The following is a 25,855-nucleotide window of genomic DNA, read 5'->3' on the forward strand; positions in this document are numbered from 1 at the left end:
AGTTGGTTCATGAAATCCCATCTCCACTATGCATGCAATGACGCCTTCGGCTTTCCTGCGGAGACACATGTGCGGCTCGTCTTTTACGGACCGCAGCATGTCTATTTATTTTGTGGAGACGCTCCGTCTCCGCAAGATAAATGTCACCCGTACAATATGTTGGACTCAGTGATTCCGCATGGTTCAATCAACACATGAGGAATCACCTACGTTCAAAAGCTGGCAGCACTTTAGACGGAGCAGACATGTGACCGTCATGCATTCATGCAGGGATCACCATAAAAAATATATAAAAATTTATTAGACTATATGTAAACCACACAAAAATATTAAAAACATTTAAAAAACACACAAAACTACAAAATCATGCCCTGTGAGGTCAGGGGCTCCGGATCACTGGCCAACACCCAAAAAGTTTAGCCCCAATGGGCTTAGTACATCTCATAAGTAGGTGAGGTTCCTGTATGGTCCACAGTCTGATGATGAAGGTAACAACAACTCCCAGTATCTCCTTACCATAGTTAAGGACATACTGGGAGGTACATGTTCATGTCATACAAGTGTATCATGGGGCTGATCTAACACTGAAATTGACCACCATAATAAGCGTGGTGCTGCATTCATCTACTGATGGTGGTTCTGATCCTGCATTCATCTACTGATGGTGGTTCTGACCCTGCATTCATCTACTGATGGTGGTTCTGATCCTGCATTCATCTACTGATGGTGGTTCTGATCCTGCATTCATCTAGTGATGGTGGTTCTGACCCTGCATTCATCTAGTGATGGTGGTTCTGACCCTGCATTCATCTACTGATGGTGGTTCTGACCCTGCATTCATCTACTGATGGTGGTTCTGACCCTGCATTCATCTACTGATGGTGGTTGTATCGCTGCATTCATCTACTGATGGTGGTTCTGATCCTGCATTCATCTACTGATGGTGGTTCTGACCCTGCATTCATCTACTGATGGTGGTTGTATCGCTGCATTCATCTACTGATGGTGGTTCTGACCCTGCATTCATCTACTGATGGTGGTTGTATCGCTGCATTCATCTACTGATGGTGGTTCTGACCCTGCATTCATCTACAGTACTGGTGGTGGTTCTGTCCCTGCATCACATAACTGCCAGATCCCACCACCAGCACCAGAGAATCCTCACAGCGCACAGTGCACATGATGTGAGGATTCACATACTGTATAGTGACTTTAGACTTGAAGCTTAAGATCGGACAACCTTTTTAACGATGGGCCGCTACTCATGGGCCACTGCTGTGCTTGCCTCCAAGGCTAAAATTTGCCAGCCAGCCCCTGGAGACTGGTGCTATGCAGGCTGACGATTTGGGGGTGGCTGACACTTTAGAATAGGGATTGGGGGACATATTCCTATAGATGACTTTGAAAAGCTGAAGGTGTTAACAAAAAAACGCTCAAAAGACTGAACCTGTGTACAGCAAGTGCAGGCGTTCATTCTTTTAGTGTTTGTTAAGCGATTTTTAAAGCATTTTACAGATTGCATCTGCCTTAAATAGATGTCGTGCACAGACTCAGTGTGTGAAGTCAGTAAGGGGCGCAACCACGAAAAGTGCCTAGGGCAGCATGAAGGCCAAATACGGCACTGCCTGCACATATGAAACAACAACATGAGGCCAGTGATTGATTGCCGTGATGACTTCCTCCTCACAATTGGCATATCATTACTGTAGGACACATAAAAGACTTGTGGTTGGCAACCTATATTCAAGATAAGTAACCAGCAAAGAATGCTGGAAGAGTTCAGCTGTGAAGAATAGTGAATGCAGCTTTTGGCTATAATACAGGATGTAAGTCAAGATCATCAAAAGGGAAGTAAAGGGGTTCTCCAGTCAAATGGTAAATTTAGAAGTGGGTAGCCAGAGAGTGCAACCAATAAAAGAGTGCATACTCACAACCAGGGCTGTGGAGTTGCAGTCAACGAGTCAAAGTCGGTGTCCATTTTGGTGGAATTGGAGTCAGTCAGTATAAAATGGACGAACTGTAAATATCTAATACATTGAGTACAGTAGTACAATGCAGGATGTGCTGTAAATGTTTACATAATAATTTAGAAAAGTTATGAAATGTCCTATAAATGTCTGTTCTGTTCGATTAATCTGTGCTGCACTTTATGTACATGCTCAGTAGTGAGGCAGTGCTGTGAGGCCAGAGTCAGAGTATTGGGTGCATTGACTGAACATACATTTCAGTAGGCCAACATTTTGAATTTTAAAATCAATTTTCAAGCTGGTGTTATAAAGTATTCTAAGTTACTGAGATAATGACTTTTGAGTTTTCATTGGCTGTAAGCCATAATCATCAACATTAACCCCTTCACCCCCGGAGCTTTTTCCGTTTTTCCGTTTTCGTTTTTCGCTCCCCTCCTTCCCAGAGCCATAACTTTTTTATTTTTCCGTAAATTTTGCCATGTGAGGGCTTATTTTTTGCGGGACGAGTTGTACTTTTGAACGACATCATTGGTTTTACCATGTCGTGTACTAGAAAACGGGAAAAAAATTCCAAGTGCAGTGAAATTGCAAAAAAAGTGCAATCCCACACTTGTTTTTTGCTTGCCTATTTTGCTAGGTTCACTAAATGCTAAAACTGACCTGCCATTATGATTCTCCAGGTCAGTACGAGTTCATAGACACCTAACATGACTAGGTTATTTTTCACCTAAGTGGTGAAAAAAAATTCCAAACTTTGCACAAAACAAAACAAAATTGCGCCATTTTCCGATACTCGTAGCGTCTCCATTTTTCGTGATCTGGGGTCAGGTGAGGGCTTATTTTTTGCGTGCCGAGCTGGCATTTTTAATGATAGCATTTTGGTGCAGATACGTTCTTTTCATCGCCCGTTATTGCATTTTAATGCAATGTCGTGGCGACCAAAAAAACGTAAATCTGGCGTTTCGATTTTTTTTCTCATTACGCCGTTTAGCGATCAGGTTAATGCTTTTTTTTATTGATAGATCGGGCGATTCTGAACGCGGCGATACCAAATATGTGTAGGTTGGGTTTTTTTTTATTGATTTATTTTGATTGGGGCGAAAGGGGGGTGATTTAAACTTTTATATTTTTTTTATTTTTTTCACATTTTTTTTTTTACTTTTTTTTTTTACTTTTGCCATGCTTCTATAGCCTCCATGGGAGGCTAGAAGAAGGCACAACGCGATCGGCTCTGCTATGCAGCAGCGATCATAAGATCGCTGCTACACAGCAGAAATGCCGGTGTGCTGTGAGCGCCGACCACAGGGTGGCGCTCACAGCCACCGGCGATCAGTAACCATAGAGGTCTCCAGGACCTCTATGGTTACAATGTACAAGCATCGCCGACCCCCGATCATGTGACGGGGGTCAGCGATGCGCTCATATCCGGCCGCACGGCCGGATGCGGTAGTTAAATGCCGCTGTCTGCATTTGACAGCGGCATTTAACTAGTTAATTAGCGGCGGGTGATCGCGATTTCACCCGCCGCTATTGCGCGCACATGTCAGCTGTAAAAAACAGCTGACATGTCGCGACTTTGATGTGCGCTCACCGCCGGAGCGCACATCAAAGCAGGGGACCCAACATCTGACGTACTATAACGTCAGATGTCGGGAAGGGGTTAACAGAAATAAACACTTGAAATTGATCACTCTGTAATGACTCTATATAATGTATGAAGTTTCACTTTTTGTATTGAAGAACTGAAATAAATTAACTTTTTGACGATATTCTAATTTCGTGAGATGCACCTGTATGTGCAAAGTTTTTGGTTTATTTGATGAAAAAAATGTCTTTATTTCAACTATAGGGAAGCAGAAGATTTACTGAAAGACAAGACCATGGGATGTTTTCTTATCAGAGTTGGTGAAAGTAGAATTGGGTACAGCTTATCTTACAGGTAAGGTGATGGTTAACTATAAAAGCCTTAATCCCTTCACGCCACGCCATTTTCGCGTTTGTTTTTTTCTCCTCTTATTCCCAGAGCCATCTATGGCTGGATGAGGGCTTTTTTTTTTGCCTGCTGAGCTGACCATTTTGGTGCAGATATGATCTTTTGATCGCCCGATATTGCATTTTAATTCAATGTTGTAGTGACCAAAAAAACATGGGAGGCACTTATAGCTATCCGGTTATGATAACCACAGGGGTCTCCTGCAGACCCCATGTTATCATGCCAACCTGCGATCATGTTACGGGGTTTGTGACACACTTTCGGCACGTACATGTTAAATGTCGCTGTCAAATATTGACGGGTGTTAACAGCTGTGGGTGGATCGCGATTCCACCGCGGTTGTTAGGGGCACATGTCAGCTGATTTCATCAGCTGACACGTGCTTGAAAAAATGTGGGCTCATCGCCGGAGCTGACATCAAAGGGGGAGATCCGACATGCGCTGTACATGTGCGACGCATGTGATGAAGAGATTAAAGGCTTTTCTCTAAAAATAAAAAAATAAGAGAAGGTGCATTAAGAAGATCTCCTGATAAATTATATTACCTTTTTATAGGACCATGGACCGCTACAGACATTTCATGATTGATGTTTTCAAAGATCAACAATGTATTCTTTCTGGAGATGCAAGAGTGCACAATACACTAGAGGACCTAGTAAACTTTCATATACAGCATCCTCTCTATCCTTACAATGAAGTGTTAACGCAACCATGTGGACAGGTATGTGACAGCATTTTGACATTTAAGTAGATTCCACCAGCTAAGCCCACCAGCATCAGGGGCTTATCTACAGCATTCTGGAATGCTGTAGATAAGCCCCGATGTATCCTGAAAGATGAGAAAAAGAGGTTAGATTATACTCACCTGAGTGGGCGGTCCGGTCCGATGGGCATCGCGGTCCGGGGCCTCCTATCTTCATAGGATGACGTCCTCTTCTTCACGCTGCGGCTTCAGCGCAGGCGTACTTTGTCTGAGGGCAGAGCAAAGTACCGCAGTGCGCAGGCGCCGGGCCTCTCTGACCTTACCCTGGCAGGGCAGACAAACTACGCCTGCACCAGAGCTGCAGCATGAATACAAGAAGAGGACGTCATCATAAGAAGATGGGAGGCCCCGGAGCGGACCGCGACGCCCATCGGACCGGACCGCAGCAGGACCGCCCACCCAGGTGAGTATAATCTAACCTCTTTTTCTCATCTTTCAGGATACATCAGGGGCTTATCTACAGCATTCCAGAATGCTGTAGATAAGCCCCTGATGCTGGTGGGCTTAGCTCATCTTCGATTTTGGGGGTGACAGGTTCCCTAAAATGACAGGTTTCCATAAAATATAATGGAATCCATTAAATGATTTTCATGTTTTAGTTTGAATGGTTTCCACAAAAGTTTATAAAAATATGACTACATTAGCTAAGCAATCAATGCTGTTAACTAATGTTCATTAAAAGGATACAGTGGGTACGAAGCGTATTAATACCCCTTTAAATTTTGAATTTTTTTTTTTTCATTGCAGCCGTTTGGTAAATTCAAAAAAGTTCATTTTTTTCTCATTAATGTACACTCTGCACCCCATCTTGACTGAAAAAAAACAGAAATGTAGTCATTTTTGCAAATTTATTAACAAAGAAAAACTGAAATATCACATGGTCATAAGTATTCAGACCCTTTGCTCAGCCATGAGTCTTCTTGGGAATGATGCAAGAAGTTTTTCACACCTGGATTTGGGGATCCTCTGCCATTCTTCCTTGCAGATCCTCTCCAGTTCCATCAGGTTGGATTGTGAACGTTGGTGGACAACCATTTTCAGGTCTCTCCAGAGATGCTCAATTGGGCTTAGGTCCCGGCTCTGGCTGGGCCAGTCAAGACTGGTCACAGAGTTGTTCTGAAGCCAATCCTTTGTTATTTTAGCTGTGTGCTTAGGGTCATTGCTTGTTGGAAGGTGAACCTTCGGCCAATGCTGATGTCCAGAGCACTCTGGAAGAGGTTTTCATTCAGGATATCTCTGTACTTGCCTGCATTCATGTTTCCTTCAACGGCAACCAGTTGTCCTGTCCCTACAGCTGAAAAACACCACCATAGCATGATGCTGCCACCACTATGTTTTACTGTTGGGATTGTATTAGGCAGGTGATGAGCAGTGCCTGGTTTTCTCCACACAAATCGCTTAGAATTATGATAAAAAAGGACTGTCTTCATCTCATCAGACCAGAGAATCTTATTTCTTATAGTCTGTGAGTCCTTCTTGTGTTTTTTAGCAAACTCTATGCGGGCTTTCATATGTCTTGCACTGAGGAGAGGCTTCCGTTGGGCCACTTTGCCATAAAGGCACGACTGGTGGAGGGCTGCAGTGATAGTTGAATTTGTGGAACTTTCTCCCATCTCCCTACTGCATCTCTGGAGCTCAGCCACAGTGATCTTAGGGTTCTTCTTTACCTGTCTCACCAAGGCTTTTCTTGCTCTGTTTGGCTGGACGGCCAGGTCTAGGAAGACTTCTGGTAGTCTCAAACTTCTTCCATTTAAGGAATATGGAGGCCACTGTGCTCTTAGGAACCTTGAGTACTGCAGAAATTATGTTGTAACCTTGGCCAGATCTGTGCCTTGCCACAATTCTGTGTCTGAGCTTCTTGGCCAGTTCCTATGACCTCATGATTCTCATTTGGTCTGATATGCACTGTGAGCTGTGAGGTCTTATATAGACAGGTGTGTGCCTTTCCAAATCAAGTCCTATCAGTTTAAATAAACAAAGCTGGACTCCAATAAAGGAGTAGAACCATCTCAAGGAGGATCACAAGGAAATGGACAGCATGTGACTTAAATATGAGTGTCTGAGCAAAGAGTTTGAATACTTATGACCATGTGATATTTCAGTTTTTCTTTTTTATTAAATTTGCAAGAATTCTATATTTCTGTTTTTTTTAGTCAATATGGGGTGCAGAGAGTACATTAATGAGAAAAAATTGAACTTTTTTTGAATTCACTAAATGGCTGCAATGGGAGTGAAAAATTTAAAGGGGTTTGAATACTTTCCGTACCCACTGTATTTCTATTTTAGGCAGTTTTATACACGATTTGTGTTACCTATTGATAAATTGGGGGTCCTGTAACCAGCAGCCTCTCCGAGGACTCATAGGAGCCAAAGATGGCAGAAATGGTGGCCTTCATTAGACTTTGGCTGTCCTGACAAACCATGGCACGCCAAAATCATGCTTCGTATAGTCAGAGGGGAGGCATGTGGGTGTTGGGGTGTCAGGGGACCCACCTCTCTCTAACCACTTAAATAATCATTTTTATTGATACAGTTCCTCCAAATTTTGCGACAATTTATATTAATTTGGAGTATGTGCACTTTATATACACAGAAGTGCATGGAGTAGGGGGGCTACTTATGATAGAATGGACCAGTTTGTGAGAAAAGTTTAGAAAGAGTGAAACACAAAAAAGTAGCATTAGTGAATAGCACAGGTCTGCCTAAAAATATGTCTTTTCAAGGCATGCTTAAAACTATGGATTTTGTGAATCAAGATGATTATCAAGAGTAGCGCATTCCAGAACTACATAAGAAAAGTTTCCGAGACGGTATTGGGAGTCTTAGATGATCCATCACTTTTGACCATGGCATCTAAGGGGTTGAAATCCCATGCTGATTTCTATAGTTACAAATTGGTGTCAACTGTATTCACAGTCAGCATCGGATGTGTACGGAGCTGCTTCAGCTCCTTAGTCCGCTCCATACACTCACACCTGATGTGCAATAGTCATGTCACTCCAAATCACAAAAAAAGAATAATGATACTTTATATTTTGCACTTGGAATATTATTTTGATGGAGATAGATGTCATTTTCTAGTTAATGTACTTTAAAAATAACGAAAGATCAGCATAGCAGTATAGTGATCACATCAACTTGATGCAAATTTTAATTTTCTGTTCTGTTGCAGAAAGCATCATCCGGTGCTGATTATGAAGAATTATTTGAAAACAGCCTGTCATTGCTAAAAACATTTCACAGTCCAGGGAATTCTTCTACAGGCATCACCACACCTCATCCATTGCCTGTGGAAACACACATTCCACCTGTGCCACCCAGGAGATTGCAGGCTTCCAATTCCTCCACCTCTCAAGTAATGACACCACCATGCAATCCAACCACAGTAAACAGACTCTACCCAATACTGCCTGCAGAACTACAGATGCCAAGCACTACAGTACGTAATTGTATTTTAGCATGTTTGTTGGAAGTGGATTAATTTCTGTGCTGTCCAGCCATTCAACAGTAAATATATGTTTATTCAGGAACAAAGTTAACACAGCTTACAACAGGTATTTCTTATAGCTTAGGTTTTTAGCATCTTGTCTGTCATCTTGCAAAGTGAAAGTAAAATGTGTTCCAGATACACACTCAGTGAGTGAACAGAAATTCCTGTTTTGTTTTAGCAGTGTATTATTGGCAATATAACCCTATTGATGGAGACTCATGCACTATTGAACAGTAGTAAATAGTAGATCATACTATATATATATATATATATATATATATATATATATATATATATATATATATATATATATATATATATATATTATACTCCAACAGCCCCCACTCAACGACTACTTATCCTGTTATTCTGAGAGTGTTTTTGAATTCTTCACATTTGGTTCTTGGAAATGGCTTTGTCATGACATCAGCTATCATCTGGTTATTCTTTCAATAAACAAACTCAATTATGCCACGTTCTAACAAATCACGCAGGTAATGATGTTTAACATCTATGTGTTTGGTTCTCGCATTGATCTCCCTGCATGCAAGCTTAATGCATCCTTGGTTGTCTTCATAAATCACCATTGGTTGAGTTGATGGCTTACCAAGATCACCTAACAATTGGTTTAGCCAAATGACCTGTTGACTTGCGTGGGCTGCAGACACACTCTGCTTCCGTAGATGACAGGGCTACAGACATCTGTTTTCTGCTGGATCAATAAATTGAACTTTCTCCAAGCTTGAACAAATAGCTGCTTGTCGATTTATGATCACTAAAGTAACCAGCCCAGTCTGCATCTACATATCCTGTGAGTTTTAGATCTCGTCTTACACATATCCTTGAATTTATTTCGCGAGTCTCTTTCAAATATTGAAGAACTCTCTTAATGGCATACCAGTCTTATGGGTGCGGTTCTTTCACATATCTGCAGAGAATTGCAATTGTCACTGCGATATCAGGTTGAGTCATAGATGCTACGTATAGAAGTGCCCCCACTGCCTGTCTGTATTTCTCATTGTTAGATAACAGATCATCTTCTCTTTCTAGCTTTAAGTAGAATGGTTCCATTTGGGGTTTATATACTTTTGGCTTCTGACATTCTAAACTCTCAGAATTTAGTTTTTGCACTTTGATTTTGAAGAAACATTCCATCATCTTCTCTTTGGGCCCAGATTCCTAGATAATATGTCACATTTTCAAGGTCTTTAGTTTCAAAATGCTGATTCAGAATTCTAGTCAACATTGCAAACTCAGTTTCCTCTTGATGAATTATAATCATATCGCTCACATTATACAAGAACATACAGTAGCAACCAAATGTTTTGGATCTTTTTAAAGTGTGATTACTTCTGTCTGGTTGTTGTGATGCCATTTTCCTGGTGATTTTAGTAAATCCGAAGCAAATGGTTATCAGCAATAAGGATGAAAGTTGTGTTTGACATTGTTTTATCCCTTTATGTTTTAGTTTTCAACATTTGCTGGGCCAAATGTTTAGCATATTTTGTCATGGGTAGTTGAATTTTGCCTATTTTTTGTGTGTGTTTTTTGGTTAAAACATGGCAAAGACAAAGACAAATTTATTACCTGATTTCAAAAGCTTATTATTCTGAGAGTGAAGTCTAGCAAGAGCTGGTCCAAAGAGACAAGAACATGCTTTGCACCAAAAGAAAAAAGAGCATGAACCGCACCTCCAAAAATCATACGTTTATCTGAAGCCGCTAGGCAAAAAACCTAGAAGTGGGCAATCATGGACGGAAAACTTCCTCCAAATTTGATCACATTATTAAGAAAAGGTCAGTATCTGATGTCCCTAAAAGTTCTGTACAGATTTTGCATAAACTGAATAAAGAATCTGGGGTCAAAGTGAGTCGCCAAACTGTGGTGCGATGGCTAAGAGCAGTAGGGTTGAATGCACGGGTTACAGTCAAGAAGCCTTTCATCTCTGTAACAACCGGAAAGTCCGACCTGAGTTTGCCAAAGAACACAGCCAATGGAAAGAGACAGATTGGTCTAAGGTGTTGTGGTCAGGTGATTCCAAGTTAAATCTGTTTGGTAGTGATGACAAGCACTATATATACTGACCAATTGGAACACGTAATGATGTAAGGTACCAAACACCTACAGTGAAATATGGTGGTAGCAATGTCATGGTTTGAGGCTGATTTTCTGCATCTGCCATTGGCCTTGTGCATAGAATTGATGGAAATATGAATGATACCATATACATGGAGATACTGGAGAATGTAATGCTGCCATATGGTAAAACAAAAGTAGGCAGGGGCTGGAAATTCCAGCAGGACAAGGATCCTAAGTACACATCCAATTTAGTCAAAAATTGCTTAGCAAAGAAAAATGTTCACCTGTTGCGATGGGCATGCCAATCACCTCATTGAAATCCTATATAGCACCTTTGGGATGAGTTAAGGTGACGAGTTGGGGCCTGTATCCACAGAAATAAAGATGAATTGTTTACAGATTTGCAAATGAAATGGAGCAAGATTCCCCAGAATGTTTTGAATACCCTAGAGGCTTTAATGCCCCATTTGTGTGCTGCAGTAATTAAAGCAAGAGGCTATGATAAAAAATATTAAGTTATAGTATTGTAAACAATGAATTCCGCTCTATGTTGTGATCAATAAATAGTATATTCAAAACTCTTGGCAGTCAGTTTTCTGTGATTAAATGACCATACCTACATTCAAAAGCATTTTGGTTATAATTAAGGTCTTGCATGATGACAACTTCATGCACCTTCAATTCATCATCAGGAAAATGGCATCACAAAAACCAGACCGAAGTAATCACATTTAAAAAAAAAATGCAAATCTTTTAGTCACCACTGTTCATCCACTTTCTGTCTGTCTGCATTTTGTGTACAAACACGAATCTGCTTGACCTCTTTTAAATCCTTCCAATAAGACCTTGTTCCATGTTCTTGCCAATTGCTTAAGACCATAGAGAGATGTCTGTAGTTTGCAAATGAGAATCTCTTCCCCCTCTTTGGTGTAACCCTCAGGTTGAGTCATGTACAAATCTTGTTCAATATCACCACATAAAAAAACAGTTTTGATGTCCAAATGTCTGACACACATCTTTTGTACAGGAGCTATAACTAGTGATGAGCCAATATACTCGTTACTCAAGATTTCCCGAGCACGCTTGTGTGTCCTCCGAGTATTTTTTAGTGCTCGGAGATTGTTTTCATCGCCTCAGCTGAATGATTTACAGCTACTAGCCAGGTTAAGTAAATGTGGGGGTTGCCTGGTTGCTAGGGAATCCCCACATGTAATCATGCAGGCTAGTAGCTGTAAATCATCCAGCTTCGGCGAAGAAAACTAAATCTCTGAGCACTAGTGTTGAGCGATACCTTCCGATATCGGAAAGTATCGGTATCGGAAAGTATCGGCCGATACCGGCAAAATATCGGATCTCGCCGATACCGATACCCGATACCAATGCAAGTCAATGGGACGAAAATATCGGAAATAAAATAAACCCTTTCTTTCCTTGTAGGTTCATTCTACATGAAGGAAGACAACTAAGAATAAAGTAGGATGTATTGGGGGAGGTGGCGGAGACATTAAAGGCATAGAGGTTTAGCCCAATCAAATAGAATAGCAGGAATTTTTTTTTTTTTTTAAGATGTTCGGAGTTACAAAGATATTGACTATGTTAAGATTTTTTTTATTTTGTCAGATATTGATGTTTCACAACTTCCACGCCCTTCACCTTTTTTTTTACTTCTCCCACACTTTCTTCTTCATCATCATCAGCATCTTTGACATCAACTTCTTCTTCACCTTATTCATCTTCTTCTTCATCTTCTACCTATTTTTTTTTTTTGTTACATTCTTCATATTCTTTTTATTCAACTATTATTCTTCTTCATATTCTACTTCTTCATCATATTATTATTTGTGACAGGCATTCCTGTAGTTGTTATCTATAAAAGTTTGAAGATAACACCTTCCGTTCTGCCTGTCACAAAAGAGTTACATTTGTCCGCGTTCAGTTTGAGGCTTTATCCAGGGGCACCACGAGGAGGAACGGACTCACCCCCATACACTGCTTAGTCTTCTTCTGCTTATAATTTAGATAATATCTTTTGCTCTGACATTTAGTGTTATGCTTAATGTTCTTCTGCTCTTTGTTCTGCAGCCTCTTGTTCTTCTGCTTCTCGGTCTTCCATGTCGTCGTCTCCAGGGTCGTCGTCTCCGGGGTCGTCGTCGTCATCGGGGTGGTCTTCAGGGTCATCGTCTCCAGGGTCGTCGTCATCTCAGTGGTTGTCGTCTCTGGTGTCGTCGTCATCTTAGGGGTGGTCTTCCGGTCGTCGTCTTTAGGGTCTTGAACTTGGAAATGTAGCAGAAGGTACAAGAAGGCTGAGAAAATGCCGAGAACCAGCTGATGGAACTGGAACTCGGATGGCTACCCAAAGGTCCAAGAGCCAATGGAACTACCGAGGACCAGCTGACGTTACTGGAACCCGGTAACTAAGCAGGAGGTACCCGTGCCAGAAAGCACTACCAAGGACCACCTGACGTTGGTGGAACTCGGATACCCAGAAGGAGGCACCTAAGCCAAAGGCTCTGCCCGGAACCAGCTGACGGTACTGGAACCAGGATGGGGAGCAGAAGGTACAAGAGCAAAAGACACTGCCGAGAACCAGCTGACGGTACTGGAACCCGGATGGGTAGCCGAAGGTCCAAGAGCCAATGGAACTACCGAGGACCAGCTGACGTTACTGGAACCCGGTTACTAAGCAGGAGGTACCCATGCCTGAAAGCACTACCAAGGACCACCTGACGTTGGTGGAACACGGATACCCAGAAGGAGGCACCTAAGCCAAAGGCTCTACCCAGAACCAGCTGACGGTACTGGAACCAGGATGGGGACATATTCAAGATTGTCTTCCTAGAGCCCCAACTAGCGGTGTTGCAGCAAAGGGTCAGCAGGGGGAGCAGAGTGTAGGCCGAAGCCTGCACTGGAGGCAGCTTTGTGTCTGCGTGGCGTTTGCAGGACATGATGCCGGCTACACAGCAGGGGAACAGCTGGCGTTGCTGAACCCCTCTGACACATTGGCGGGTGTTTTTATATGTGCAGCTAGCACTTCCGGGCACCAACTGGCGGTGTTAGAGCCCAGGGTCAGCAGGAGGAGCAGAGGAGCAGAGTGTAGGCCCGAAGCCTGCACTGGCGTCAGCTTTGTGTCTGCGTGGCGTTTGCAGGACACGTTGCCGGCTACACAGCGAGGGAACAGCTGGCGTTGTTGAACCCCACTGACACATTGACGGGTGTTTTTCTCTGTGCAGCCAGCACTTCCGGGCACCAACTGGCGGTGTTAGAGGCCAGGGACAGCAGGAGGAGCAGAGTGTAGGCCGAAGCCTAATTGAACCAATTTTAAAGGTAACCTTTAATCCCCCCTCAGGTGTTACAAACTAGAAGAGCCACCTTGTGCAGCAGTAATGCTGCACAAGTCAAAGGTTGCTCTTTTAATTTTGTTCCTTGCACACGATGAATGAAACACGTATAAAATTTTGCCCCTTATACAGTCAAAACTGTCTTGTAGGCGTCAGTTCCCTTCTTAATGAGACGCAGCACAGCTGTCAAAAAAACCACCTTGGTGCTTGTCGCGGCCTCCTGAGCGTCGCATTTTGCTGTACAGGAGTCTGCGCTGTTGTGTTATCCCTTGGCCCTGCGCTGTTAGCGCTGCCCATCTTCTGACATCATTTCATGTCGGCCGGTGCAGTTCGCGATGCCCATGAATCCCAGCCCCGCAGTGTCTTTTCATTAATTCACACTGCGGGGCTGGGATTCATGGCCTTGCGCAGTAAATATGTTCGCCTCTCACTCATGTCCTTACACCTGCTTCAGACTGTGCGGCGTCAGCTGATCCCTTATCGCATGCCACGACCATGAAGCCGCACAGTCTGAAGAAGGCGGAAGGAGATGAGTGACAGGCGAACATATGCACTGCTCATGCCCATAAATCACACCCTCGCAGTCAAAATAAATAAGACACCGAGGGACGTTGTGTCGGGCAGGGCGGCCGCAGAGGCGCAGCCAGCCAACCAATGATGTCAGAAGACGGGCAGCGCTACCAAGGGGGTTGCTGCGTTTCATTACAAAGGAAAGTCACACCTCAGGGACGGTTTAATGGTCTCAGGGGACACATTTTTGACGTGTTGAGTTCGACGTGTGCAAGGAGAATAACTGAATGAGCCACCTTGTACAAATGCAGCATTACCTCTGTACAAGGTGGCTGTTATACATACAAACGCCTGGGGGGGACAGATTCCCTTCAATTTCAGTTGTTGTGTCTGCGTGGCCTTTGCAGGACACGTTGCCGGCTACACAGCAGGGGAACAGCTGGCGTTGCTGAACCCCACTGACACATTGGCTGGTGTTTTTCTCTGTGCAGCCAGCACTTCCGGGCACCAACTGGCGGTGTTAGAGCCCTGGGACAGCAGGAGGAGAGGGAGCAGAGTGTAGGCCGAAGCCTGCACTGGAGGCAGTTTTAGGTCTGTTGTGTCTGCGTGGCGTTTGCAGGACACGTTGCCGGCTACACAGCGGGGGAACAGCTGGCGTTGCTGAATCCCACTGACACATTGGCGGGTGTTTTTCTCTGTGCAGCCAGCACTTCCGGGCACCAACTGCCGGTGTTAGAGCCCAGGGACAGCAGGAGGAGCAGAGTGTAGGCCGAAGCCTGCACTGGAGCAAGTTGAAAGGGAACCTTTACCCCCCCCAGGCATTTGTTGCTGAAAGAGCCATCTTGTACAGCACTAATGCTGCAAAAGGAAAAGGTGGCTCTTTTAATTATGCTTTTTGCAAACGCTGAACTAGACACTTATGAAATGTGTCCCCTCACACCGTAAAACCGTCCCGGAGGTGGGACTTTCCTTCATAATGTGACGCAGCACAGCCGTCATTCCTACCCCCTTGGTGCCGTGCGCCGCCTCCTCAGCGTTGTTTGATTCTGTCCCGGAGCCTGCGCTGTTATGTTATCCCTTGGCCAGGCGCACTTAGTGCTGCCCGTCTTCTGACATCATTTGTTGTCAGGCTGGCTGCGCCTGTGCGGCCGCGCTGCCCGAGATCCCGCCTCGCAGTGTCGTCTAATGTAATCCCTCTGCGGGCCTGGGATCCATGGGCATGCGCAGTGCATATCCTCGCCTCTCACTCCCCTCCCTCCGGCTTCTTCAGACTGTGCGACGTCCCGGCCGTGGCATGCTATTAGGGATCAGCTGACGGCGCACAGTCTGAAGAAGGCGTAGGGAGATGAGTGAGAGCCTGAGGTGAAGATATGCACTGCTCATGGCCATGGATCACAGGCCCGCAGTGTGATGAAATCAGAAGACACTGCGAGGCGGGATCTCGGGCAGCGCGGCCGCACAGGCGCAGCCAGCCTGACAACAAATGATGTCAGAAGACGGGCAGCGCTAAGTGTGCCTGGCCAAGGGATAACATAACAGCGCAGGCTCCGTGACAGAATCAAACAACGCTGAGGAGGTGGCGCACGGCACCAAGGGGGTAGGAATGACGGCTGTGCTGCGTCACATTACGAAGGAAAGTGCCACCTCCGGGACGGTTTTACGGTATCAGTGGACACATTTTATAAGTGTTAAGTTCTGCGTGTGCAAGGAGCTAAACTAAAATAGCTACCTTTTCCTTGTGCAGCATTACTGCTGCATAAGGTGGCTTTTTCAGTAACAAACGCCTGGGGGGGGGGACAGGTTCCCTTCAATTTCAGTTGTTGTGTCAGCGTGGCGGTCGCAGGACACATTGCCGGCTACACAGCTGGGGATCAGCTGACGTTACTGAAACCCAATAACACTGGGTCGTATGTTTTCACTGTGCAGCCTGCACTTCTGAGCCTCAACTGGCGGTGTTGGAGCCCAGGAATTACAGTTCAGGTGGTAGAAAGATGAACACAACAGGAGACCTGGATACTGTAGACAGTCACCCAATTATTTAATCAGGAAGAGGAGTGGAAAATTCCTGCAAGATCCAGGCCTGGTTCATTTTCAGAAAAGTAAGCCAGTCGACGTTATCGGAGGATAGTCGCATGCGACGGTCTGTTAGTACACCACCTGCAGCACTAAAGACGCGTTCCGATAATACACTAGCCGCAGGGCAAGCCAGCACCTCCAATGCATACTGGCTTAGCTCTGGCCATGTATCCAGCTTAGAGACCCAAAAACTTGAAAGGGGAAGAGCCGTCTGGGAGTACAGTAAGAGGGCAAGACATGTAGTCTGTCACCATCTGACGGAACCGTTGCCTCCTGCTGACTGGAGCCGCCTGTGATGGTGTAGACATTTGTGGCGGGCACACAAAACTGCCACAGTTGGGCCATACTGGTCTTGCCTTGGGCAGAGGCACTACTTCTGCTCCCTCTTTGTGCAGAGCCTCCTCCACTGCCTGGAGGCACTGAGCTGCTTTGTAAAGCACTAGCAGCACTTCTATCAGTTGGACTGGAGAAGATGATGGAATTCACCAGTTTGTCTTGGTACTCCCGCATTTTACGCTCCCGGTTCAATGGTGTGATGAGGCCTTGTACGTTGTCCCGGTAGCGAGGATCGAGGAGGGTGTACACCCAATAATCAGCCATGTTGAGAATGTGGGCGATGCGGCGGTCGTTTCTCAGGCACTGCAGCATGTAATCAACCATGTGCTGCAGACTGCCAACTGTCCAAGAAACGCTGTCCCCTGCTTGAGGCGTGATCTCTGCCTGCTCTTCATCACCCCACCCTCGCTGTACACACTGACTACTGGACAATTGTGTAACTCCCTCCTCTGGATGGATGTCTTCCTCCTCCATTGACTCCTCCTCATCCTCCTCACAAAGTGTCCCCTGCCTACGTGTTTGTGAGGAACCACGTGGCGCTGACTGTCCAGAAGCTGATGGAAATGGTGACTCCTCATCCTTCACCTCTTCCACAACATCATCCCTTAGCGCTTGCAGTGTTTGTTGAAGCAGGCAGATAAGGGGGACAGTCATGCTGACTAGTGCATCATCTGCACTCGCCATCCGCGTGGAATAATCGAAGGGACGCAAAACCTGGCAGACGTCCTTCATAGTGGCCCACTCTGTGGTTGTGAAGTCTGAACAGCGCGGAGTGCGACTTCTTTGCGCCTGATGCAGCTGGTACTCCATTACTGCTTGCTGCTGCTCACACAACCGCTCCAACATATGTAACGTGGAATTCCACCTGGTAGGTAGGTCACATATGATGCGATGTTCTGGAAGGCGGAATCGGCGCTGCAGAGCTGCAATGCGCGATCTTGCCGTGCTGGAACGCCGCAAGTGAGCACACTCTAGGCGGACCTTGTGCAGCAGTGCATCAAGATCCGGATAGTCCCTCAAAAAACTCTGCACGACCAAGTTGAGCACATGTGCCAGACATGGGATGTGAGTGAGGTTGCCGAGGCCCAGAGCTGCCACCAGATTTCGGCCATTGTCACACACTACCATGCCTGGCTGGAGATTCGCTGCCACAAACCACACATCGCTCTCCTGCTTGATGGCATTCCAGAGCTCCTGCGCTGTGTGGCTTCGATTCCCCAAAGAAATTAATTTTAAGATGGCCTGTTGACGTTTGGCCACGGCTGTGCTCATGTCGGTCGTAACAGGTAAACGTTCACGGGTCCATGTGGAGGTGGATTGTGACGGCTCCTGCAGCGATGATTCAGAGGAACTTGTGTATGAGGAGGAGTCAATGCTTACAGACTGGATTCCTGCAATCCTTGGAGTGGGCAGGACACATCCTGCGCCACTCGCACGATCTGTCCCCGGCTCAACAACATTAACCTAATGGGCAGTGAGGGAAAGGTATCGCCCCTGTCCATGGTGACTGGTCCACGCATCGGTGGTGAGGTGGACCTTGCTACTGATGGCGTTCAGTAGCGCGTGTGCCTGTATTGCCGATGGCTGTAGACTGGGCTTGGAGTGTGAGGATGACTGGGAACGTGGTGCTGCGGGTGGAATTACAGTGGGTCTCTGGACAACAGTGCCAGAGGTTCTTCCATGGCGATCCTGGGAGGAAGCCGAACCAGCTGTGTGTGAGCTGGAGGAAGAGGCAACACGAGCTGAAGAGGTGGTAGCTGCCGCTGTTGGTTGGCCTAGCTCTTCAGTGTGTTTTTCTAACTCCGCCGGGTGCCTGGTGCGCACATGTTTCCACATGTTGGAGGTATTGAGGTTGCTGACATTTTTCCCTCTTTTGATTTTATGATGTCACACCTTGCATTTGACATAGCAAATGTCATCTGCAACTGTGTCAAAAAAGGACCAGGCACTGCAAGTCTTGGGAGCGCCCTTTTTGGCTTTTGGAAGAGACATGCTCCTAACGGGTGCCGAAGTGGAGGCTACAGGCTCCGCAGTCTTCCCCCTCCCTCTCCCTCTTTGGCCCGTTCGGGGAATCTCTTCCTCAGAGCTGCTCCCACCACCTTCCTGTCCCTCACGCCACGATGGGTCAAGGACCTCATCATCTACACTACCCTCTGCCACCAACTGCTCCTCCTGGGTAGTCTCGGCAGCACAGCATGCACCAGAAAGTGGCACCTGAGTGTCATCATCAGATGCGTACTGCGGCGTGGTGACCGGAGGCACTGGCCCACCCGCCTCTTCAGAGTCAGAGAGACAAAGCTGTTGCGCATCACTGCACACTGCCTCTTCTTCCATTTCTCCAATGCTGCTTGGCTGGCCCCGTTTCCAAGCCAAGAGATTCAGAGAACAGAAGTAGAAACGGCTCCTGTCCTGGGCTCACTGACTGCCTGGGCAATTTGGCAGGTGGTGAAGAGACAGATGAGTGCTCTCCAGTGCTCTGTGCCTGAGAGGATGTGGCACTAATTGAAGTCGATGCGTTAGCTGCCATCCATCGGACAACGACTTCAATTTGGTCATCACTAGTGTTGAGCGATACCGTCCGATACTTGAAAGTATCGGTATCGGAAAGTATCGGCCGATACCGGCAAAGTATCGGATCCAATCCGATACCGATACCCGATACCAATACAAGTCAATGGGACTCATGTATCGGACGGTATCCCTGATGGTTCCCAGGGTCTGAAGGAGAGGAAACTCTCCTTCAGGCCCTGGGAACCATATTAATGTGTAAAAGAAAGAATTAAAATAAAAAATATTGCTATACTCACCTCTCCGACGCAGCCTGCACCTTACCGAGGGAAGCGGCAGCGTTCTTTGTTTAAAATTCGCGCTTTTCTTTCTTTTACGTGAAGTCCCGGCTTGTGATTGGTCGCGTGCCGCCCATGTGGCCGGGACGCAACCAATCACAGCAAGCCGTGACGTAATTTCAGGTCCTTCAGGATTTTAAAATTACGTCCCGGCTTTGTGATTGGTTGACCGCGACGCAACCAATCACAAGCCGGGAGGCTGGACACGCGCGCATTTTAAAATGCGCGCTTGTCCAACCTCCCGTGACGTCCCGGCTTGTGATTGGTTGCTTCGCGGTCAACCAATCACAAGCCGGGAGGCTGGACACGCGCGCATTTTAAAATGCGCGCTTGTCCAACCTCCCGTGACGTCCCGGCTTGTGATTGGTTGACCGCGAAGCAACCAATCACAAGCCGGGAGGCTGGACACGCGCGCATTTTAAAATGCGCGCGTGTCCAGCCTCCCGGCTTGTGATTGGTTGATCGCGACGCAACCAATCACAAGCCGGGACGTCACGGGAGGCTGGACAAGCGCGCATTTTAAAATGCGCGCGTGTCCAGCCTCCCGTGACGTCACGGCTTGTGATTGGTTGCGTCGCCCATGTGACTGCGACGCAACCAATCACAAAGCCGGGACGTAATTTTAAAATCCTTAAGGACCTGAAATTACGTCACGGCTTGCTGTGATTGGTTGCGTCGCCCATGTGACTGCGACGCAACCAATCACAAAGCCGGGACTTCACGTAAGGAAAGAAAAGCGCGAATTTTAAACAAAGAACGCTGCCGCTTCCCTCGGTAAGGTGCAGGCTGCGTCGGAGAGGTGAGTATAGCAATATTTTTTATTTTAATTCTCTCTTTTACACATTTTTACATTAATGTTGTTTCGATACCGATACCCGATACCACAAAAGTATCGGATCTCGGTATCGGAATTCCGATACAGCAAATATCGGCCGATACCCGATACTTGCGGTATCGGAATGCTCAACACTAGTCATCACGCAGCAGTGGTGTATGGCACTCTATGACAAAGCTGCGTATGAAGGACAGTTCCCTCCTGAAACTGGGTGATGATGAGTCACCGGTGCCCGCAGCAGGCACAGAATCCCCACGTCCTCTCCCTGCTCCGCGCCCACGCCCATGTGCCTTACTCCCTGCCTTCTTCATCTTGGTTGACTGCTAAAGATAAGCAGAAAAGTACCGGTAGCGAGGATCGAGGAGGGTGTACACTCAATAATCAGCCATGTTGAGAATGTGGGCGATGCGGCAGTCGTTTCTCAGGCACTGCAGCATGTAATCAACCATGTGCTGCAGACTGCCAACTGTCCAAGAAACGCTGTCGTTTCTTAAACGTAACGGCACCGTAAACGGCACTGCAAGGCCCAAAAAAACTCCTCTAGGTTATCCTATGTAGTGTTTTTCCACAATTTAGCTGGATACGGGTGGAAAGCCACTAATAGGAATTATTTTAAAAAATGTGCAGCAGCCTGCACTATTTGCAAAAAAGGACAATGTATTTTACGGTATGAGGCAGTGACGCACCCTGAGCTGGATACAACCGGCTGTGGCTGCACACAGACTACAGGGTGAGCTGCACTCACACGGAGACCGTGCAGACAGCCGTAAACGGCGCTGCAAGGCCCAAAAAAACTCCTCTAGGTTATCCTATGTAGTGTTTTTCCACAATTTAGCTGGATACGGGTGGAAAGCCACTAATAGGAATTATGTGAAAAAATGTGCAGCAGCCTGCACTATTTGCAAAAAAGGACAATATATAGAACAGTATGAGGCAGTGAACCACCCTGAGCTGAATACAACCGGCTGTGGCTGCACACAGACTACAGAGACCTTGCAGATCGCTGTGAAAACAGCGCTGCAAGGCAAAAGCAAGGTGAACACACAGCGGTTGCTAAATTAGCCTGGGAAAAGCACAATGAAGCAAATCGCTATCTCAACTGGCCCTCAGTCTGAACACAGCGTCCTATGCCTAACTGAATTCACAGCAGAGTGAGCCAGAAAGGGCGGCAGCGTTTTTTATAGTGCATCATGACATCATTTCAGCAGCCAATCACAGCCTTGCCAGTAGTTACATGCCCACCATGCTGAACAGGATGTGCCCACACTTGTAATCATTCCTCATTGGCTGAATTCATGCAGTTTGAATTCTGGGCACTTCCGATTCCGGTATCCGATATGCGGTAAGTATCGGAACTCGGTATCGGAATTCCGATACCGCAAATATCGTCCGATACCTGATACTTGCGGTATCGGAATGCTCAACACTACTGAGCACTAGAAAATACGCGGAGGACCCCTTAGCATGTTCGGGAAATCTCGAGTAACGAGTATATTCGCTCATCACTAGCTATAAGCATTAGAGTACTGAATGTGGTTTGCTTAGCAACTGGGGAAAATGTGGCATCATAATCTTCACCATATTTCTGAGAATATCCTTTCTGGGTTTAACTGTAGCCCACCAGGATAACCTCTTTTGCATGAGATTCCCACTTGGTACATTTTTCTTTGGGAATATGTGCAAATCCTTTACTTCCAAATATTTTGATGTGTTGTAGTACAGACTTCTTGCTGTTTCATTGCTCAAATGGAGTTTTCTCAGTAGCTTTACCTGGTAGTCTGTTTTGAAAATAGTGAGCTGTCATGATTTCTTCAATACAATATGTTGTTGGTAAATCTGAGTCATATTTCTTTCACTTTCACAAAGTGTCTAGTTCCTTCTTTCCGCTGCATCATTTTGTTCAGAGTTGTATCGTACAGTGGTCTGAAACACAATTCCAGTTTCCTTAAAACACTTTGTGTCTCATTACTTGCATATTCAGTTCCATTATATGCATGCAGAAATTTTGTCATTCTCCCAAATTTATTATTTACTTCAGTGAGATATAATTCAAGTTTCTATGGAACTTCATCATGCTAGGAAGCAGATATACAACTGTATATCTTGATTAATCATCGATAAATGTGAGAAAATATCTCTTCTTTCCAGGAGTTTGAGTACTCACTAAGCCACTGTGTATTAAGTACAGACGTGGTTCTGATTTTGTAGTACTATTCTTCATTAAGACAGCTAGTACATTGCATTGTCTGATTACATATCGACTGTAATACCATCAACAAGTGGTTTTTAGGCTGCTTTCACACTAGCGTCGGTATGGGGCCGTTGCGCTGCGTCGGGCCGATGTACCGACGCATGCTGTGAAAAAAATGCCCGACGTGGGAAGCGGAAGCAGTCTTATGACACTTCCGCTGCCCCATTGTAAGGTTCGGGGAGGAGGGGGCGGAATTTCGGCCGCGCATGTGCGGTCGAAAATGGCGGACTTGATGCACAAGAAAAGTTACATGTAACTTTTTTTGTGGCGGCGGTCCGCCAAAATACGACGCAACCGTCGCACGACAATTGCGACGTGTGGCAATACGTCACAATGCGTCGGTAATGTTAGTCTATGGGGAAAAAACGCATCCTGCAGACAACTTTGCAGAATGCGTTATTTCTCCTAAACGACGCATTGCGACGTGCAGCCAAAAACGCTAGTGTGAAAGTAGCCTTAACTAACCTTATTTTTTCTTTGTCTCTATGTGCAAGACACATGTGCCATACATGGATACAATTCTTGCGCTGTTCATATTTAACAGTGTATACACTTTCCTTGCATTTTAGCTTGTAAAACTTTTCTTTGGTTTTTCTTTTTGCTAGTGTGTAACCTTCCTTTGAGATGATACAACCGTCATCTTTAAATGTAGCTTAATTTCCTAGTCTTGTGATTCTCTTCACAGATAACAGATTGCTTTCAAGACTAGGGACATAAAGCACATCCTTTACTGGGATCTTTCGGATTTGTGTTGGGGAGACTTGACAATTAATGTAACAATCTCCTATTCTCTCTGAATTCATATACTGACCAGTAGACAAGATCACATTCTCTGACTTACTTTGGTCAAGGTTAGAGAAGCTTCTGTCATTAGTCATATGACTAGTTGCCCCAGAGTCTATAGACCATGCATGCTTTGATGTACTTGCATTAACAGTAAACACAGCTTCAGTACTTGAAGTGTTATATTCTTTAGTAGTGGCACTTTTAACCCTTTGATTATTATTTTGCTTTTTTCAGCTGATTCATTCAGTCAGCCTTTAGGTGGCCTGATGTTTTGCAGACAAAACACTCACATGTTTCCTTCAAATTACTTTTATTTTTGGTTAATCTTGGGTTTTTAAAACAGATTCTGCTTTGAACACCTCTACTGCTGCTTACACTTTCTGTCTTCCTTTAAATCCTTTAGATCTTCCCTAATGTCCCACAGGCGCTCCACAATTTCTACAGTATTTCTCATGTAATCCTGCATATCTTGCCCTTTATTTAGCTCAGACTGATACAGCTTTTTCATTAAATAACGCTTATTGCTGAGACATTCTTTCATGCACTTTCTGGAGTTGTTCCCACATTTCTTTTGCAATTTCACATTTACATACAGTTGAAGCCAGAAGTTTACAAACACTATATCAAAAGACACATAGGCATGTTTTCATCAATATCTGGCATGAAATCAGAATAAACCTTTCCCATTTTAGGTCAATTAGAATTACCATAATTATTAATATTTGCCAGAATAATGAGAGAGAGAATGTTTTAAGGCATTTTTATTACTTACTGCAAAGTCAAAAGTTTACACACATTTCATTAGTATTTGGTACCTTTGCTCTTAAACTGAATGACTTGGGTCAAACATTTGGAGTATCCTTCCACAAGCTTCTCACAATAGTTAGTCAGAATTTGGGCCCATTCCTCCTGACAAAACTGGTGTAACCAATTCAGGTTTGTTGGTTGCCTTGCTCGCACCTGCCTTTTCAGCTTTGCCCAAAAATTTTCAGTAGGATTGAGATCAGGGCTTTGTGATAGCCACTCCAAAATATTGACTTTGCTATCCTGAAGTCACTTTGCTACTATTTTGAGAATATGCTTGGGGTCATTGTCCATTTCTGCCCAAGCTTTAACTACCTGGCTGATGTCTTGAGATAAGCCAACCATCAGAACCATAGAAGCCAATCCAAAAAAAGTACTAGCAAGGATATAAAATTAATTATACTTTATTTGCAACAATTAAAATATAACATACAGTGTGCACATATATTAGGACAGAAAAATAATTAATATATATATATATATATTTCTAAAATCATATATTATTATTATTATTATTATTATTTATATAGCACCATTAATTCCATGGTGCTGTACATGAGAAAGGGGTTACATACAGGGTTATAAATATATTGAAACCTAGATAGGAGTGAGAGGCACCCAAAAGGTATATAGAAAAATATATACAGATATTATATACAGATATCTAGCAGATCTCCAGTAAAAATAAATATAAGTGATCCTATTGACCTCTAAATTGGCAAAGGGACCATGTATCTCTCTGAGCACATCAATACAGGAACATGATCAAGCAGACAAAAACCCATACATGGGGTAACATTGTGCAGGGTGTAATACTAAAATAAATCAAAGCGTGATCTAATAAATCTAATCACAAAGCACCCCTACATAGGGTAACAGTGTGCAAAATACAAAAAGTGCAATGTGCCAGCAACGGGAGATAAAACAACCCACACATAGGGTAATAATGTGCAAAAAGTGCAGAATGCCAGCAGCTGGAGATAATATTAGAAGGATCGATACCTTATAGGTGCCACTCGGTCCAGGCAATTGCACTTTTTGTATTTTGCACACTGTTACCCTATGTAGGGGTGATTTGTGATTAGATTTATTAGATCACACTTTGATATCTGTATATAGATATCTGTATATATTTTTCTATATACCTTTTGGGTGCCTCTCACTCCTATCTAGGTTTCAATATATGATTTTAGATATATATATATATATATATATATATATATATATATATATTTTTTATTATTTTTCTGTCCTAATATATGTGCACACTGTATGTTATATTCTAATTGTTGCAAATAAAGTATAATTAATTTTATATCCTTGCTAGTACTTTCTTGGGATTGGCTTCCATGGTTCTGGTGATTGGCTTACACCAATAACTGAGTGGTTTCCACTTGCTTCTTTGTTGCACTAGAGGAGGAATATACGATTTTATTGTCATATACTGATGTTTGGATTGTATTGACTATTATTTTAAATATTAATTATTATTTCTCTGCGGTGCATACATTACCTGATGTCTTGAGATGTTGCTTCAGTATTGCCACATAATCTTCTTTTCTCATGATGCCATGTATTTTGTTAAGTGCACCAGTCCCTCCTGCAGCAAAACAACCCCACAACATGATGCTGACACCCCCGTGTTTCACAGTTGGGATGGTGATCTTAGGCTTCAAAGCTTCTCCTTTTTTCCTCCAATCATAATTCTGGTCATTATGCCCAAAAAGTTCAATTTTAGTTTAATCAGACCACAGGACATGTCTCCAAAAATTAAGGTCTTA

The 25,855-nt window shown here is 44.6% G+C and overlaps 1 protein-coding gene across 5 annotated transcripts in view; it reads left to right on the top strand.

Annotated features, from left to right (window-relative positions):
* Positions 1-25,855, top strand: part of HSH2D (hematopoietic SH2 domain containing) — a 317,087-nt gene that overhangs the window by 284,958 nt on the left and 6,274 nt on the right. For all 5 annotated transcript variants that reach the window (XM_077271834.1, XM_077271828.1, XM_077271843.1 and 2 more), the window contains 3 exons: positions 3,817-3,906; positions 4,516-4,681; positions 7,896-8,162. In XM_077271834.1, the coding sequence (XP_077127949.1) occupies positions 3,817-3,906; positions 4,516-4,681; positions 7,896-8,162 (523 nt within the window). The remainder of the gene's footprint in view (positions 1-3,816; positions 3,907-4,515; positions 4,682-7,895; positions 8,163-25,855) is intronic.

This window comes from Ranitomeya variabilis, chromosome 1 (genome assembly GCF_051348905.1).
Source record: "Ranitomeya variabilis isolate aRanVar5 chromosome 1, aRanVar5.hap1, whole genome shotgun sequence".
Taxonomy (NCBI): domain Eukaryota; kingdom Metazoa; phylum Chordata; class Amphibia; order Anura; family Dendrobatidae; genus Ranitomeya; species Ranitomeya variabilis.